This window comes from Dysidea avara, chromosome 7 (assembly GCF_963678975.1).
Source record: "Dysidea avara chromosome 7, odDysAvar1.4, whole genome shotgun sequence".
Classification (NCBI taxonomy): Eukaryota; Metazoa; Porifera; class Demospongiae; order Dictyoceratida; family Dysideidae; genus Dysidea; species Dysidea avara.
Genome location: NC_089278.1, coordinates 35,900,583 through 35,919,376, shown reverse-complemented (window position 1 = coordinate 35,919,376; position 18,794 = coordinate 35,900,583). Strand labels below are relative to the sequence as shown.

At 41.1% G+C, this 18,794-nt stretch overlaps 2 protein-coding genes across 4 annotated transcripts in view; one reads left to right on the top strand and one right to left on the bottom strand.

Moving 5' to 3' along the window:
• LOC136262359 (chromatin remodeling regulator CECR2-like) overlaps positions 1–7,949 on the top strand; it is an 18,559-nt gene extending 10,610 nt beyond the window's left edge. For all 3 annotated transcript variants that reach the window (XM_066056602.1, XM_066056601.1, XM_066056603.1), the window contains exons 10-16: positions 534–672; positions 774–912; positions 1,093–1,136; positions 1,296–1,387; positions 1,579–1,705; positions 2,802–6,008; positions 7,664–7,949. In XM_066056602.1, the coding sequence (XP_065912674.1) occupies positions 534–672; positions 774–912; positions 1,093–1,136; positions 1,296–1,387; positions 1,579–1,705; positions 2,802–6,008; positions 7,664–7,722 (3,807 nt within the window). In that variant the 3' untranslated portion in view covers positions 7,723–7,949. The remainder of the gene's footprint in view (positions 1–533; positions 673–773; positions 913–1,092; positions 1,137–1,295; positions 1,388–1,578; positions 1,706–2,801; positions 6,009–7,663) is intronic.
• LOC136262360 (uncharacterized) lies at positions 7,826–18,794 on the bottom strand. The gene is made up of 8 exons (XM_066056604.1): positions 18,736–18,794; positions 17,699–17,861; positions 17,396–17,434; positions 17,164–17,240; positions 12,611–13,845; positions 11,752–11,906; positions 11,127–11,213; positions 7,826–10,782 (listed from the first exon to the last, which is right to left on the bottom strand). The coding sequence occupies exons 1-8, from the start codon at positions 18,777–18,779 to the stop codon at positions 7,993–7,995; spliced, it is 4,590 nt and encodes a 1,529-aa protein (XP_065912676.1). The 5' UTR covers positions 18,780–18,794; the 3' UTR covers positions 7,826–7,992.

Genomic DNA, 18,794 nt, shown 5'->3' with positions numbered 1-18,794 from the left:
TGTCATGTTGGTTTTGACCTATTTTGCGATAGTTTCTTAGGAAAATTGTTAGTTAGTTAGTATTAATATAATAGACACACTGCTGTCACCTACAACTTAAGAACCAAATTTAGTGTTAGGTTGTATGTGTTGCTAATTCAAGAACTCTAGCACTAGCTAGAAATGATTGGTAATTAAGGCACATTACACTGTTCTGCTATGCTGGTATGTGTAAATGTCCCCATAAATCTGCTGCAAGATACTATGCACAGTTTATAGGTGGGTTCAATGCCTTATTACCTGCTTTTTAGAAACATTTTGAGAGTGTTATTTATTAAAAGTGTATCTATCTTTTTAGTCCTCCTTACACAAAGTACATTGCAGACTTACTTAGTGGATATTTGAGCAGTCCTTTAAGTAAAATGCCTTTTCACTAGCCATTATAATCTCACTTGTTGGTGGAAATGTAATCAATAGTCCATGTCACAATTACATAGAGTTTTTTTTTGTCCTATCTTCATATTACAGTCCTAGCTGTAATTATTTTCTTGTAGGAGCACATAGCAGCTCTAGAGAGAGAGAAGCAGCGAGAACAACAACGAAAGATTGAGCTAGAAGAGTTGAGAATACAAGAGGAACAGGCAGCTGAAGACAGAAGAAAAGCCGAGGAAGAAGTTAGGAAAAAGGCTGAAGGTACATATCATCATGGGCATATGTACATGTACACACACACTACACACATACACAAACACATTTGCAATCATTTCACTGACACATGTACATGCCCACAACAGAGGAAGCCAAGGAATTGGAGAAGGTACGTAAACAAGAGGAGGAGAAATGGGAGATGGCCCTCTCTGGTGAACTGTCCGGTCCTCGTAAAGCAGCACTTGGAGCTGGGGAAACATCTACAACAATTATAGCTGAAGCTACGTGAGTTGCCTTGTACAGTATCAGACTTGTTGAAATTGTTAATGTTGAGCACACTAAAATTATCCACACAGGAACACACTTAGTTTTAGGTCCCATGTATGGTTTCTATGATGTAACTGTTTTGTATTGTTTGAATGAAATACCATTACATCTGATATTGTTTATTGTATCATTGTACAGTGAACCTGATAGAGATGAAGAGTTATACACATCTATGTATAAAGGTATGCTATATATATTTTATTTGTGTGTGCTGACTGGTACAACTCATTTTAGATTAGTGCAGGTAATGAATGTTTAGGGTTGGTTGTATTCACTTACTACATTTTTGCTACTGTTATGTGGAGTACAGTGTGTTATTCATGTGTGTTTCATACCTTCAGTGTGTAGTGATGTCAGGAAACATGAGGATGGTTGGGTGTTTGTTGATCCTGTCACAGATGAGATTGCTCCAGGCTACTCAGATGTCATTAAGGTTGGTTGTGTCTGGAATTGATATTGGTACTATTGATACCTTTACTAAATCACTTGCTTACTTGATCAAAGTTTTGACCCTTAAATATAGACAGGTTATTTTCTATTTGTGTACACCAGGACATTGTAGCTATCACCATTGTAATGTCTGTTGGTGGGAAATTTTGCGTAGATAATTGTTTACTGTTGTAGGAGCCAATGGATATCGTCACAATAGAGCAAAAGCTGTCTGATAGCAAGTACTCCAATCTGAAGGAGTTTATAGATGACTTCAATCTCATATTTGATAACTGCTATGAGTACAATGGAGCTGATAGTGGTGTGTAGTGCAGTGTGTAGTGTGTTGTGTGTGTTGTGTGTGTGTGTTGTGTGTAGCGGTGTTGCTATTCCTCAAGTCAGTCTGGGTTTGGCTATCCTTGGGCCTGAATTTGTTATTGGATTACATATATGGTTGGGTGTTTCTTTATTTCCGCTCTTTCCTTTGTGTACCTGTCTTTCTACCATCGATAACTATGGTGACCATCTGTTAGGTTGCTCTCAAGGCCCAATGAGAATACGTCGACATGATGCTCTGGTAAACATCATTTATAATGCCTTTTCACAGGATCACCCTGGGGTTCAGAGAGCTTCTTATGATGATGGGTTGCGCCCTGGCGATGTTTTTCATCCTGACTTCCAGCATGGTCGTCCAGCTTACTTCGATGTCTCCATACGCTGCACCACTCAGCCTGCTTTTATCTCCTCCTGTGCTTCATATGCTGGGGTGGCTGCTGCTGCTGCTGGAGAGGTTGCCAAGGATAAGAAGTATTTGGCAGCTGTGGAGAAGGTGGGGTCAGATTTCATTCCTTTAGTTGTGGAAACATTTGGAGTTTGGACACCTTTTGCTCTAAAAACTTTACAGAATATAGCTGACCGTACCACTCCTCGCAGCGGTGTCCCTCGGAAAGTTGCTAGAAAGAACTTGCTACAACAACTGTCTGTGCAACTGTGGTCCAACAATGCTAAGATGATCTTGAGGTACTGGGCCCTTCAGGGCTCGGATGATGATGACAGTCCCCTTTTCCCCTAGTAATAGTTTTCCCCCTGTAGCTAGCTGTAGTTTATGTAGTTGTAATAGTTGTTTGTAATTGTAATAAGTTATAAATAAAGTGTTGAGGTCGTTGTGGAACTTTGGGTTCCGCGACCCCTCTCTGTGAGACCTGGACAGTCCTCCTGTGGGTTACTAGCCCTGCCCCAGGAGCACAAGGCTCAAGCGCCTGAATGGTGCATAGGCATCCTAGTGCTGGTTTGCTGGGTGGCAATAGCTGTGTTTCGTACTGCTGCTGTAGGCTTTGCTTTGTGTGTGTGTTTGTTCTGAAGTAATATATAATTACTGTATGTGTAATTATTCACTTATTCTCTTCTAATCTCTACAGAGTATGCAGAAGTAGCTGACACTGTTAAGAAGTACTTCAAAAAACTCTGCAAGAGATACTTTAATGAAGTTTACCTTAAAGAAAAAGAAGAGAAGGAACGGACTCCATCTCCTGATCATGAAAAAGCCGTCAAAGAGTTTGAGGACGAGTCAGAGTCAGATGAGGACAGTGGATCTGATTCTGATGCCTCTGAATTTGGTGTTGCAAAAAAACCAAAGCAAAAGAAAGAAAAAGGCAGAGAGAAAGATGAGCCAATCGGAATGGAGGCTTCAGCTGGTATGTGGCCCCTTGGCCCAAGGGGTCCTGTTGGTCCTAATGGACTTACCATTAACTCTGGAACACTAGAGAATCTTCGTCGTTTGACAGGTGGTGTTAACACTTTTCCACCTCGAATGCCAACAGGGATCCCTCCAAATGCTCCACCTCATGTCCAGCAAGAGTACTATGCTAAGATGCAGATGTATCAGCGACAAAGATACATGCAAGAGATGATGCGAAGGCAGCAACACCACCAACAGCAACATCACCAACAGCAACATCACCAACAGCAACAACATCAGCATGGTGGTGGTTACCCCAGATATCCACCACCAGGTATGCATGGCATGGAAGGTATGCCACCTTCGGGACCACCCCCCCATGGTATGCCACCACGCCACCCTCATCCTCATCATCCCGAGATGTATGGCAATATGATGGGACATCCGTACCCAGTGGATCACATGATGCATCCTTACCAGCAACCTCATCCTGCCTACCGTGGCCACCGCCCACCTTTCCACCATAATTATCCTAATAATCCACAGGAAAATTTTAGAATGCCACCACCTGATTACAATGAGGCAGCCAAGGCACAGTGGTACAAGAGTCATAGGAGCATGATGCCTCCTCAAGGAGAGGAAATGCCAAATGATGGAAGTGGTATAAAATCACCTTTAGCTAAAAATGTTAGGAGATCTTCTGTTTCATCAGAGGGCACAGGTGTAAAGTCTCCACTCGGTAGTGAAGTGAGATCACCATCATCTAGTCTTCCTGCACAGCCTCCATCAGATAGCAGCCAGCCTTCAATTGCTACTACCACTGCAAAGGCTACTGATATACCAGAAGGTGGCAGCATGGAAACAGAAACTGACCCACAACCTCCTGACTCAGCTGGAAATGATGAGAAGCCTGAAGCATCAAAGGAGACAACAATGACAGAAACAGCAACAAGTGAGAGTGCACCACCAGTATCAATTAGCCAGCCGCAGAATGAAGGGACAGCAGTTGATTCTTCTAAGCAGCCACCACAGACAGACAAGGAAGCATACAAGCGAGGTATGGAGGCTGCTTATAAATATCACAAAGAACAACAAATGAGAATGAAACAACAACAGCAGCAACAACAACAACAGCAGCAGCAACAACAACAGCAGCAACAACAACAACAGCAGCACCAACAACAACAACAGATACCACCTCCAGGTTATTCACCTGGGTATATGGGGGGACCTGAGATGGCTTTTTCTCCACCTCCACAAAGAGGAGGAAAACCCTATCAGCACCAACAACAGAGAATGATGATGCCTGAACAACAACAACAGGAGTACATGCACTGGCAGCAACAACAGGAGGCAATGTGGAGATCACAGCAGATGAGCATGCCCACAACACCATTGGGGTCACCATATCCGGGAGGAAACCCTGCCAGTGGCGGTGGCATGCCATACAACAATTCTGGCTACCCACCAAGCTCCAAAGGCATGGAGGCATCGCCTGATGCTTACAAACAGCAACAAGAATACCACCAGATGCAGCAGTACATGATGAATCGTAGATACATGGATGATATGTACCGACAACATGGATATGGCCACCCTGGAATGCATCCTGGAGTAAACTCCTACCCATATGGCCATCATCATCCTGGTTATGCTGGTAGATCACCTTACCACAAATCAATGGAAAAACCAACCGAAAAGGGGTCAGGACAGCCTGTCAACTCTCCTCATCAAAAGCTGGAGGCAACAGCTCCTGGTGAAGAAATACCTGACTATACTGACTCATTGAGAAAGTATGCTATGGGATTGACTGGTAGTGCTACTAACCCATCTACAGAGAATCAAGATGCACAGATGCCCAAGAAAGGTGATGCAACTGGGGAAGATAACACTGTGAGCAGTAGCAAAGAGGAAGGCAAGACGAATTCTGTAGGTGATGATGCACAGGTAGAAACAGCTAAAACTGACAAAAAGGATGATCAGCCACCTACCGAACAAGCTAAGGAAGAAGAGAAACCACCTGAACCTAACGAATCTAAATCAGCAGCAGATGAAAAAGATTCGACTTCCACATCTGAAGATGTCAAGAAAGTTGCAGCATCCAGTAATGTAACTAGTCCATCCTCATTGACATTTCCAGCAGCAGATTCAACCACACAAGGTGGATCTACTCCTGATCCAGCAAGACCTTCTTCCCGGCCAAGCAGTGGTGGGGCAGTAGCTCAGAATGGTCACAATAGAGGTCACTATCCACCTTCAATGTATCCTCCACAACCTGCTCAACACATGTATGGAGGCTGGGGAGGAGGTGGTATGTCACCGCATCACTCTGGTTATGGTAGGGGTGTGTACCCACCACCCCCCATGGGAGGGAGACCGGAGTCAATGGAAGAGTATGAAAGATACCGAGCGTACCATGAGCAGATGATGGCGATGCGACACATGGCACCACCAGACCCTTACAATGGTATGGGCATGTCACCCCATGGAATGTCACCGTACGAGATGGAGCAGTACCATCACTATGAGATGATGCAGGGAAGAATGGGTCCTCAGATGGGAGGCAATGTCCCTATGGGTGGCAGTGGTTATCCTGGTGGAGATCAATATCAACAACAGCAGCAAAGACATGCCCCTAGTCAAGAAGATATGAAAAAATACCTTATGAAGAGAGAACAAATGGCAGCAATGCATAAACAAATGAGAACTGCTTATCAACAACAGCAGCAACAGCAAAAGATGCCATATGGTCCCCCTTCATCAATGCCACCAGATTACTCTGCTGGTGTGACATCACCGCTGCCACATGGTGGACAACCCAACAAAATGTCAGCCATGCCACCAGCACAGCAGCAACAACAACCAATGCAGCAGGGTGGTCCTATGACAACCAGTGAAGGCACTCCAGAGTTGAACAACAGCACTCAAGAACCGGCAACCTCTGAAGGTATCCATCATGGTTTCTGTATTGTGTGTATCCGTGTTGGGCTATGTTGGGGCCTCCATTATCTGACCACCTGTGTGATAGAATGTTAAAATTCAAGCTTTCAGTTATTCTAATAGAACATGCACTGATAATGATAAACGTCTTATTGATTATTAAGACAATATATAGTATACAAACAGGGGCCTAGAGGGTTAGGGTTAGGGTTACCATACACCGATAGCCAAAGAGTGTCAATGCAGGAGCCCTAGCAAGACTTACATTACTTAACTTACAGTACAAAATTAACTACACAGTAACAAAGTTCAGGTCAATTTAGTGTTTGGGTAATTGAGGTCCTCCAACTGGCAGAGTTGTGTTGTATGTAAATGTTTGTTTGCAAAGTTTGTTGGCTACTGTGAAACTTGTTTAGTATACTTAAGGTTACGGGATACTGTGAACCCCACATGTACACTATCAATCATTTTTCATGATTAGGGGTTTGATTTTTCTTAAAACATTGTTATCAAATATTTATGCATTCTTAACTTCTCATTAATCGACATGGAATTCAAATGTTGTTATGGAAACATGAGTTGTCCCCATGTCAATTAGTGAAAACTATGAACCAAAAATCAGACCAATAAAGAACCATGAGAACTTACTAACAATTCTAAGGTTTGAAGAACATCACTTGTGAGGGACTGACAAGAGGATTTGTGAATAATGTGTATAGTTGCTGAAATATGACTACAATATGGCCTAAAGCAAGACACTGTGGTCACAAAATTAATTTTTAAATTGATATCACAAGCACTATAAACATTATTTCTAACAAATGGCTCCGTCAGGACCTATACAAGAAGCCAAACTAGTAGTCTGTTTATACAAAATGTTAACAACTAGTTTGACAGTCCCGATTTTTGGTTCAGGAAAATATTGCCATTAGTCAGCAAAACTACGCATGCGATTACAGGTGCACCAGTTGTTAAGTGTGTTGTTTCTATGTTATCTTGTACTGTTACTTGTGTTTTCTTGTACCTTGTACCTGTCCAGTCAGCACGCTATGATTCTCCCAACAATTTAAGCCTGTTACCAGCTGATACACAACACAACAACACCAAGCCCACCTTAATTACGTAATAAAATTTTTGTTCAGTATCCCGTAACCTTAAAGAATTTCAGTAAATTTTGCTCTGCATCTTAGTCCGTCTACATTTCATTTGATGTCAGAAAGTTTTCTTGCTATACTGAACATTTGTAAACTTTAGATGTTAAAATGGATTATGAATGAAAAGAAAAGTAATGTGCTTACTTGAGTTCCGTCTTACACATTTGTATTTGAGAAATAGGGTTAGGGAGAATGAAACCCCATAATTTTGTTGCAATAGCAGTGAAGTGCTGTGTACAGTGGTTCAAACTGGTAAGAATCTATCTCAGTAGGTCAAGCTAAATATCCTATCATGCTTTCGAGCAGTGCTTGAAAAAAAGCTGACTGTTTTATCAAAGCGTGTATTACAGTTTCCTGAACTATTGTAAGTGACTGCTCTATTAGAGTATTATGAAGTACAATTGCAGAATTATAAATTTTGTTCCATCTTTTAGCTTGAAATTATTAGCTCACATGTGTATTAGTTTCTTGGTACGTCTTATTTCATTGTTTGTCAACAACCTTACAGGCACTAATGAGGAGCCACCTTCAAAGAAGGCCAAGTTGACTATTGCTGCTGATACGTAGGGGATTATATCACATTATATGCATCAGCTTTCTATGTATTGTAAACAGCTAAGCATTGTACATGTATGTACTATGTTATGTATATTTGTCAATTGTGTGTATAGTGGAATATTATTGTGTTATTATGGCTAGTTATTACTGTTACCGTTTTAAAATTCTTATTTAGGTATTGTACACAAATACATGGTTGAATTAGAATTATAAAAAAATTAAATAATAAGTGTAAACTTACAGAAATTTCTAAATAATTGTTATATCATTTCTAATGTTTTAATGTCTTCTGATTTGAATGCCAGCACGAGACATGGCTGCCTTGTACTGGTCATTTTCCATTACGACATCTTGAATTTGATTGTTAAGCCGAAACAGGACTTCTTTCATTGCCACTTCGCTGTCTTTGGATTTCACCAATTCACTGACCATTTGGGAAATCTCTACATCTTTTTCCTGTAGCTGCTCTTGGCCGTGTTTTACTTCTTCTTCCAGCAGTTGCCGTTCTTGTTTAAGACTCTCTATTTCTTTCTGCAGTGCTGATATTGCTACGGATGCATCTTCGTGATCAACAGACTCGCTGTAACGAGGTGGCGGTTCAGAATGTCCGCCAATTACCTCAACTGTTCTCTGAAGCTCACCAAGTGTCTGATCAATTCTTTGAGCTTGTGGCAAGTTGCCAAGTCTCTGTAGCTGAGGCTGAAGACTTGCTGTGAATGAATTTATTGAGGAAAGCAAACCTTTTAGCTCCTCTAATTCTGTTGCAGTACTTGAATCAGTGACAGGGATGGGTGTGACCTGTTGGTAACTGTATGCACTGGCTGGTGTAGGTTGCTTCATATTCCAGAGAGCAAGTTTAGGAACTTCAGGACCTCTCTGGATACTTACACTGCCAACTGAGACATTGAGTGAGGAAAAGTCTTCAGTATGTCCTTCAGGAGTTTGCATAACTAGAAACTGGTTACCTTCAAGGATGATGTAAAGTGGTACAGAAATTGAAGTCTTTATTTCATCATCAAACATTGATGCTAAGCTGTCCATCACAGGAAGCAGTAAATCAGCATCCACTCCACTTATATGTAACTGTACTACACAGGGAATATTTACTTCTTCAAGTGTAGGGTAATAGTTATAAATCCTAGGGCCCAGTTCTATTCTAGCCTTGACTGAAGGCTGGTAGTCGTACCTGCTGTCATCTTCAGCTTCGTTGGGTTTTGTTTTTTCTTGAGTATCGCCAGCCACTGAAAGTGGTATCTCTTTCAAGGAGACCTTACTGGCACAGAGTTTGGCAGTTAATCCAGTTGTGTTAATGACCGGTATTGCACAAATATCACTGACAGATACTTGCAGTTGCCACTTACTAGGTACTGCTATTTCAGTGTCGGATGTTTTATTTAAGCTAGTTGCACTTAACATGTTTTCTTTATCAGAATGAATGATATGTGGATTATCTTTGGCAGTATCACTAGCTGCGGAGCCATCTATTGAGTATTGAGATTCACTGCTTGTGTCTTTAATAGCTGTGTCGCCTTCATCTCGTGTCTGTGATGACTGTTGTTCTACAGATACATCTTTTGATAATTCACCATCAACTGACTGATCCTGTTTGTGCTTTGTTTCATCTTGAGAGGTATCTGGTGGTTGTGTTGACTCCTCCAAGTCCCCAGTGGATGACGGAAGATGTTTAGCCGGTATCTTGTGCCCTGTTTCATCTTGAGAGGTATCTGGTGGTGTTGACTCTCCAGTGGATGGAGGAAGATGTTTAGTAGTTGTCTCTTCTCCATCAAGACATTTTAGTGATGTTTCTCCAGCAGATTCTGCTGTCAACTCAAATCTCACCTGACCAATAAAACTACCACTACTCTGAGTGATGCTTGACTGTTGTGTAACAGACAGTGTGTCTATTACAACATAGTCATCTTGGTACCCACCATACTGGCTTGTCATCTCATCGATGTTCATGCTTGATAAACTGGCCGAGTGAGATATTGTTGGGCTACTTGAGACAGGGGAACCCCCTGATGAAGAATGACTTTTAGGGGTAAGGATCCTGGGGCTACCATCCAGGGACCGCTTCAAGATATAATGTAAAGTGTGATCAGCCTCTAGTGTGATGGAGCTGGTGACATCAGTGAAATCACTTAGTTCATTTATGATGGGAGCCTTTAATACAGTCGGATACTTCTTTGAGGCTGGTGTCATAGTTTCTTCACCTTCAATTTTCTTATTCTTTTGTTTCACCACAGCAGGTAGAGTAGCATTAAATTGAACTGACTTGACCACAATACAACTACTCAGTTTAAAGTCGACGTCAGTAAAACGGCCATTTTTACGTGCTCGTATCTGAGATACTGATGGCCGTCGTTGAGAGGATGACTCAAAACTGTAAACACTATTTTTCTGATCAGCGTCACTTTCATCGAAAGTGAATATCCTCTCCATGGTGACCTGAAAGTCATTCAAGGAATCACCCAGTCTCATCAGAAACAGTAGTTCAAGACGGTTGACTGTGATAGTTACAGCAGCTGAGATATTAACAACAACATGTACTTTTGGCTTGTAGGTTTGATCCGGTGGAATCAAGGACTGGGCCTGATTATTGGTGACATTTTCAAACAACCACAGATCAACGGGAAAATCAGGTACAAATGGAGTTGTATCATGGGTTATTCCTGACTCAGACATTTCATGAACAAAACTGACACTAATGCAATTACACACAAAGTGCCATGCCATAAGACAAGCCTCCTCACAAGTAGGGGTTTCCCCAGGGTAGACAACCATACCCTTGAATCCAGAGGACAGCAGCTCCTCCATAAAGCTTGGCAAAATGTTGCCATCGGTATTAGCTTGATGAGGAAAGGAGTCGGCATTGGCATTTGAAAACAACCAACTAGATTTGATTGACTTGAGAACATTATTGAAGGCAGCATCATTGACGAGGCAACCAATTGGAGATGAGACTACAGTGATCTCTGAAGTTTCAACTTGCAGAGCTTTTGGTCTTCCATCATCAAGGTTAATTTTGTGATCGCCCATGACTGTAGTGGGGTTGAGTGGAATAGTGACCTAGATGAAGAAACAGACAATGTACTGTATCAGTCAATATAACTAATCTGATACCAGGATCCTACAATATACAAAAAAATCAAAACAGGTTGTCAGTGCACTGAACACAAGTACAGTAAACATAGCCACATACAGTAAACTATTTGTAGCAGATAGTTCAGTCATGCATTGTTTGAACACTAAATACACAGAGAAATAAATTCATTTGGTAAGGGGCACATTGAAAATTAAATAATTTAACAATAGTACATACAGTCACATTTAGCGCATTATTGTAGCAAGGTTTAATCCATGGACTGTAAACAACCATGTAAATAAATACAAATAACCTGAACTGAGCTTACCTTGCTGAAGAGTATTTGAAGTTTTACATCAGCTCCAGGAATCATGGGGGTCTCTGTTTCTTTAGGACCTTTCAGTTTCTGAGCATCCTGCCAATAAAAATGAGCACACAAGTAAACTCTACACAGATTGAGACAGATCAGTGTTAAGATGTCGTCTATTTTTTTTTATACAGAAGTTAGGAATAACAAGAAGACAATAAGAAGCAAAGAACAAATTACTTGTATATACTAGGACAATTTGTAGTTGAGAAAACAAACAAAGCATAAACACATATACCAAACTAACACACCCTTGTCTACTCAGGTTGTTGTGCAAGCCATCAGAGCAGTCATATACTCTAATAGAACATCACCATAAGAATACTTACAAAATAGTTCAAACTCAGAACTGTGCTGTATGTGTGCTAGCATTCCTGCAAAATGTTGAGCAATAAAAGAAAAAAAAGTAGTTTTTTTGGAATCAATTTGTTTGGAGCATCCTACAGGTGGATTACCATGAAATTTCCCATTTGAGCACTTTGAAAGCTGGCCAGTTTAGAGAGGTGGCCTTTCTATAAAGGTGACCACCAAGAGTACAAACATCCACTAATACATTTACCACACAAATGTCCTACTGAAATCTTACCAAGAAAGACATAACATCATCCTTGACAGATGTGGCAAGAGTAGTATCGATGGTCCCAAGCACGGCACGGATAAACTCAGCCATCCATATCAGCGTCTTTTGTTCAACGTTCACATGAAGTGGGCAACAGTGCACATGCACGTTTGGTCGAGGAGCTACAGAAATCACAATAATAATTAAGGTGGTGTACTACAGAATAGTGGATATAAGTTGTCAAAATCCCTGTAGAACAATAGATGTTTCAAGGGTAAATCATTGAAATAATACGGACGAATTTTTGACGGACGAAATTTTTGTGGTTTTCATGGTTGCTTGGCTGTCCATGAAATTTTCATCCTTGAAAACTAGAGATTATCAAGGCTTTAGCTCTATGCTTTCTAATAGGTAACCTCAGTGAAAAACAAGATCCTTGAAAATAAAACTGCAAAAATCCTCGATCCGTGAAATTACGTACCTGTATGTATACGGTAGGCTTACTCTAAAATATTTCAATGCTAATAAGCTTCATACATTTTATTGAAATGTCTGCTCTGAACAACTTATGCAATGAGTAGTGGTGAAAAAAAATATGCTACAAAACTGTTCCTCCAAAACTTTCTAGTTTCTACCTAGAAAACTTTATTATACTTTAATGGAGGACCAAATAACCTAATAGAACAACCATTTGGAGTTTGGGTTTAAAGAAATTGTGGGTTCCACTGATTGTAACCTGCAAATCAATATTCGTATGAACTACATACAGTCCCTTATCATTCCCTTATTTCTAGGGGGATATTAGACACTTAGGGAACCCACTGTGATATTATGTCCTACATCTTGATGAATGAAATACAGTTTGTGTATGACATAAGCCACTTACTAAGGTAAGCCTTCCCAAACACATCTGGGTAGTGGTAGAGTGTGACGTTGACTTGTACTGCAGGAAACTCCTTGTCATCTGGGATACTGAACGTTGCCTTGTCTGATCTCACCAGTGGGAGGGCCACGTTACGAGCAGTTGTCGTGTTCACTGACTCAATCCTAAACTGCTGCCAACTGCACTTAATTCCTATTTCGTGCAGTTTATCTAGATGAATCGTAGGCTTTGGTTGTGAGGATGGAGTTCTTTGCTGCTGCTGTTCCATCAAATTGTCTCTAAGCTCTCTTGCCCATTGTTGCTGGTCTTTGAGTATCCGGTTGGCATTTGCCCAGTGACTGCGGCCAGAAAAAGCTTTCTGGTCAAGATACAAGTCAAATGAAAACTTCTCTAACATGACTAGCAGTGAGCTATTGACATTATCAAATTCTTCAGATTTTGTTACATCATCACAAAATTGTATGTCGACTCTTCCGCTGCGTATGTGAAATGAGCTTTGGACCACTTCAAACACAGGAAGAACACGACGTCCATCTTGGTACTCCTTTAGCTTTTCTTCAAGCTGTTCAGTTTTATATTTTTCCCGCAATGCTAAAACAGTCTCTTTTGGTGTGTTTGCATTCACAACAGTTACTGTTTGTTTCTTGCCTTGAGGAGGACTAACTTTCTTTGCTTTCTTATCACCGTCTTGTGGTTTGGATTTTGACCAGCCTATTTTCTCTCTTTCAGGATTTCTTCGCTCCTCCTGTTTGCGTTTTTTCTCCTTGTGGTATGAATCCAGCCCTGTTCTGATCATCGACTGCACAAGCAGAGATGCAGCTCTCAATTGTGACTGAGTCAGTATACAAACCATGTCACCCAGTACCAATACAAACCGCGTCCACATTACCGCACTGGTGGACATGCGACGCTTGTACGCTATGCGTACACTTGTTTCACCCATCACCACTTTAATTTGCATGGCTTGAATTGGTAGCTGAGGGCCCTCACCAGAAAGCCTCATGCTGGACAACTTAATCTCCTTGTAGAGAATTACATAGTCTTCATCCTCATTTTTGAGACGTGTTTCTGCAAGTGTTTTAGCACTTTCCCATTTTGGTGTCTTGCTCTCTATTACTATGTCGTGGGTGCTGAGATGTAGGTTAAATATTGGGTTAATAAACTTTACTGTGATCAACTTAATTTCTACTCTCATCCCATCTATCACTTTCTCAGTAAATCCATACTTGGTGGGACCACTACAGTCAAGAGAGAGAGCAAAAATAGGTCAGACACATATATACATAATTACACATGCACAAAATGGAAGTTAGTGTTGTAGGAGCCTAACTTGTATCAAGGATCATATTATATTTCAGAAAGTTCAGTCTCACACATCAATTGTGGTTTGACCCAGTTTCCTATTATTACCAGCTTACTAATTAGTTACGTGAGCATACATGCCACATGTCTACTCTTATGCCTGGCACTTTGACCTTTTCCTTAGCTAACCACTGTTGGCTGTGTGTTCAGTGTTGCTTTGTATGTGATGGCTAACAATCTGATAGTAGTATCTGTTGCCGCCAGCCTTGAGCAGACGTTCAAGAGCTTTCATTGATATTGGACTTTGGGGCATCACAGAAGGAGAACCTAGTTGACATCAGAGCATCACGTGACAAATTGGAAGATGATGATGGTGATACCTCTAGCAGATCTGCTTCTTGTCCAATGGAACCGCCCCCTTGAATACGGATCCTGCTGTTCTGTAGTGAGGAGATGGACATCCTAAAACCCTTTGAAGAGATCAACGGGCAATGAAGATTGTGTCAATCTCCGCACCACTTATATGCTACAAAGATGCCAATGCTGGACAAAGTAATAAAAATGCTTGAAGAGTACAATAAGGACCTTGTGGCCTGGGCAGAGGACTGTGAAGTGGAATTCCTTAAGTACTGCACTTTCTTGAGTCAGATTCCCCAAGGATGCTATTAGCCACTTGAACAGGTAGCAGCTCCCCATCTACAACGTCAGTTTTCTGGAAACGCACTTCATCAGGATCATCATTGAGTCAGCCCTAGTGTGGCCAAGCAAGGCTGGAAAATGACAGTCAACTCAAATGGACCTCGATGCACTACCTGTATGCAGAGGAGGTTGGAAGCATGCACATGAGCCCAATGGTTTTTGTATACTGGACCTCCTTGGGTGTTGAAATTCCTCCCAATCGATGAAATACAACGAGTACATGGCAATGGCACGTTAAACCCCAGTAAGCCCGATTGAATAGGTTAGCTGTTTTTTTAAAAACTTGGGCTTCGTATAAATCACATGAGATCTCACACCAGGCCACAAATACAGTAAATGTCTTTGTTGACAAGCTGGAAAGACAGAGAGAGGGGTCCCACTCAAAAAATAGCATGTATAAAACACCCAACAACTCATCCTATGCAATGTACTTCACAAGACAGTAGTGGCTGACGATCACAACAGACTAGATATTAAGCTTCCAGACGAACTATAGCAACAATTGGCTGCCATTAAGAAAGTTATAAAAGAGTATCATACCTACCATTCAACGTTGCTGCCCTCCTTCAACACCCTACAATCTCAAAAAAAAAAAAAAAAATTGTGCAGGCAAAGGAAATAGGTTTCAGGGGCTCAACCATAAAGTAGACACCTGGAAGGTGTTGACAAAAGACACTTGGGTGTTGGATTCCATACAAGGGTACCGAATACCTTTTGTAAGGAGACCTTTTCAACCTTAGGGACCCCAAGAAGGGTACAGGAGCATGCAGCTCTTAGGCAGGAGGATGTGGTTTCCCTGCTACAGAAGGGAACAACTCCCTGCTACAGAAGGGAACAATCTCTCCTCTGCAATTAAATAGATATCGCTACAAACCTGAAAGGGTAGAGTTTTTGCTGGCAGCTTTAGTAAAACGACCATCTCAGGATAGGGCCCTAATGAAATTCTTTTTTCCTTCCTGCCCACATGATACAATCTGTGTCCACTGGAAACACTCTGGTGGTATGAATCTGCCACAGCTGATTTGAGATCTAAAGCTGTTAGTGGCCATCATAAAGCTGCACAAGTCAGTTACTTCATGTACTATTGCCTGCTGCCTGCAGGAGACCGTTAGGTTAGCTGGTCTATTATATTTTCAGACCAATCAGTCAGAGAAGCAGCAACATCTGCAGCTGCAGGCCCAGATGTTACCATGAATGATATCATGCAGGATGCAGTCTGGAGCTAAGAGTCGGTGTTCAAAAGCTTCTACTACCAACCATTTTGTGACACTACGTTTGATAGAGCAGTACTGTTGTCAATTCTCCGGGTGAGACCTAAACAATCTTTTGGGAATATTTATTGAGCCTGACTTCAAGCTACAAACAACACCATTGATATGTGAGACTGAGCCTTCTGAAATATAGTTTTCAAATGGCTCAGACCATGCAATGATTGCATGCTATTAGGGATTAATGGTCCCATCCATCCTAGCCCAACCAAATGGGTTCGCTAATTCAAAGGTTGAAGTGCCAAATGGTGGGTATTTATAAGAGTTCTCCATGCACATGCACGTGCACAGCACATGGCATTCATGCCCATGTATTAGTAGCTAGTAAGGTCAAACACTATTGGTATGCCGAACAACTTCACCTTCTTCATATAATCCCAAATAGCATGTAATCTCTGCATGACCTGAGCTATTTGGAAATTATGAAATCTTGCTTGTACTAACCGATAGCAAATTTATTCACCAATAGCTACCTAATTTATTCACACAATCATTCTTTGAATTGGTTGCTGTCAAAGAGGATAATTTACAAAGCAATGTGGGCATGGATACTAAGACAAAAAAAGTATTGTAAATATTTCTTCACACTTAAACCAGGCAGTGGCAGGCACATGCCAATAGCTGGCTGAGCACATGACCAGTTTCCTGAAGGAAAATCACAAGCATGTTCCACATTGGCTTCTGGTATATTTCTCATTCATCCATTAAGGGACGTTAGCATAGTAATCCTGGAGAGGAAGCAGTAGCACCTGAAATTTTATGATCTTGTATCATTTTGGGGAAATGTTATGTTCATACATAAATGATATTTCCACCACCTCAAGCAAAATTTTCAAATCATGTACAGAACACCAGGAATACACTGTACAAAAGACAATAAGAGACCCACACAGAAAGAGCATATCTTGCATACTGAACATGATACAAATCTTGACCAGTTTTCCTTCACCAATGTGTGGGAGCCTTCAAAACCATTTCTTAAAAGTTAGGCAGGACATAAAGTCTAGTATTAGGCATTATCCTAATGAAACAATTTGTGTACTTACAATGTTGTGGCCTTTGCAAACAACTATATACCATAATTATTATTCTGAGCATAGTTGGGGATATAGTACAGTTAGTACAGTTAGTTCATCATTGAGATCTTGGCATCCTGTTATAACTAGCTGCTACAACGTGGGACATGCAAACATCTATGTAAAGGATGGAAGTGCTAACTGCAATCTGGTGTAAAATTGGCACAAGGTCAGATTGTACCATGTATTCTGCCTCAAGTAGACTACTCACCCAGATGAAAGCTCTTGCTTTGATCGAGGTCCCTTGTCTTCACACATCGCCACCTTGATCGTTAGCTCATTGATGTACTTTATGGACAAGAAAGAAACTGTGTGATGAGTGCGTGTGCATGCATGCACATATGTTGTTCCGTGTGCGTACATGTGTAGTATAGTTATGTGTTTATAGTGTACGCATGTTAACTATTCAAAAGTTCTATTGATAGCTAATATAGACAACTTACAATTTGAATTGGTTCACTTTGTAGTCTAGTCAGATGAATCTGGAACACAAGGATGCACGGTGACAATATAAACAAGAATTTTTTGGCAAAGAGAAAATTATCATTATTTTGGGGAAAAAAAACTGTTGATAATTACCAATAAATCCTTTCCAACTTTCAGTGATTAGATTGGTCTAAGTAAAACTTACCATTTTATCACCCACCAAAAGTACTGCTTTACCAAACACTTAAAGCTTATTTCTACATGGCACATGGCACATTAACTGTGCTAGCAGCCATTACACTTTACAAATATTAGGTAACCTTAGCTCTAATGTTGTCACAGGTAGCACTGTGGAACTCAATCCACGGAGGCAACTGCAGTATTTCATTCAAGAAGTTTGGATTAAGCTCCAAGTTATTCAGCTCTCCTTTGCCACTGAAAAAACTAAGATTGATGTCCTGTGGCTTGAGATCTTTAGTAAACCTGTAGGGTACACGACATGATCAGAGTGTACTGATATCACACTACACTTATGTACTGCGAACACAACACTGTGGCACACACACAACGCTACAGCATGATTGTGCATTAAGTTACAAGGATGTGAAGACAACAGCTTAGTTTACTAATAATGTAGTAGTTGCCATGTCCATGGCAACATTGTATGCCCTCCAGTTGCTAAGACTTGCTTATTGTACACATCTAATGTGCAGTAGGGTACTTATTGTTTTCTATCTGTTATCTACTTAGTGCCCCTGTTAACAATGCCCTTTATGCACCTATCAATGTTATCCCCCACCTCCCCCCTCCCGGGTGTAGTGGAGGAAATGGTGGGGATTTGACCTTTTGAAAAATCAAATTCTCCACCCACTGGGGAACAACTAGTGGTCAAATCTCCATGTAGTATTGCTGGAATAAACTTTAGGAAACAGATCAATTCTTATAGCTCACAAGCTAAAGCAAACACCTAAAATTTCGAACGGTCAAATGCCCCACTACTGGGGCAAAATTTCTGATCAAATCAGTGAAAATCCCCCACTAATCCCTTAGTAAGCCCGGGATGGGGGTAGTGGGGCTTAACATTGATAGGTGCATTACACCTACCAATATCTTGCATTCAACGAAAAGTTCAAAAAGCACAAACACTTGTGCTTGCATGTATTGGGGACTGGGGGGCACACTATACGGCACAGTCCTACTTTTCAGTAGCAATATTACATCATTGAAACAATGTATGGCCGTAAACAAACTACAGCATGTCACGCTAAAAGGAAACAACCACTGTACATCCGTTTATTAAGGATAAACAGCACGGAGCAGCCTTGTATGTAATTATTTACGCTATATTTAACGTCACCTGGCGAGCCTTGTTATAATCTTGCTCTTAATGAAGTCTGCCATTTTATCAACCCCACA

What these genes read in the sequence shown, in the direction of transcription:
- LOC136262360 (XM_066056604.1), bottom strand. Translation starts at nt 18,779, where the DNA reads ATGGCAGACTTCATTAAGAGCAAGATTATAACAAGGCTCGCCAG. An exon ending in ATGATGTTATGTCTTTCTTG is followed by an intron (nt 11,214 to 11,751) that starts GTAAGATTTCAG and finishes TTTTATTGGCAG; the next exon opens with GATGCTCAGAAACTGAAAGG. An exon ending in TTCAAATACTCTTCAGCAAG is followed by an intron (nt 10,783 to 11,126) that starts GTAAGCTCAGTT and finishes TTCTTCATCTAG; the next exon opens with GTCACTATTCCACTCAACCC.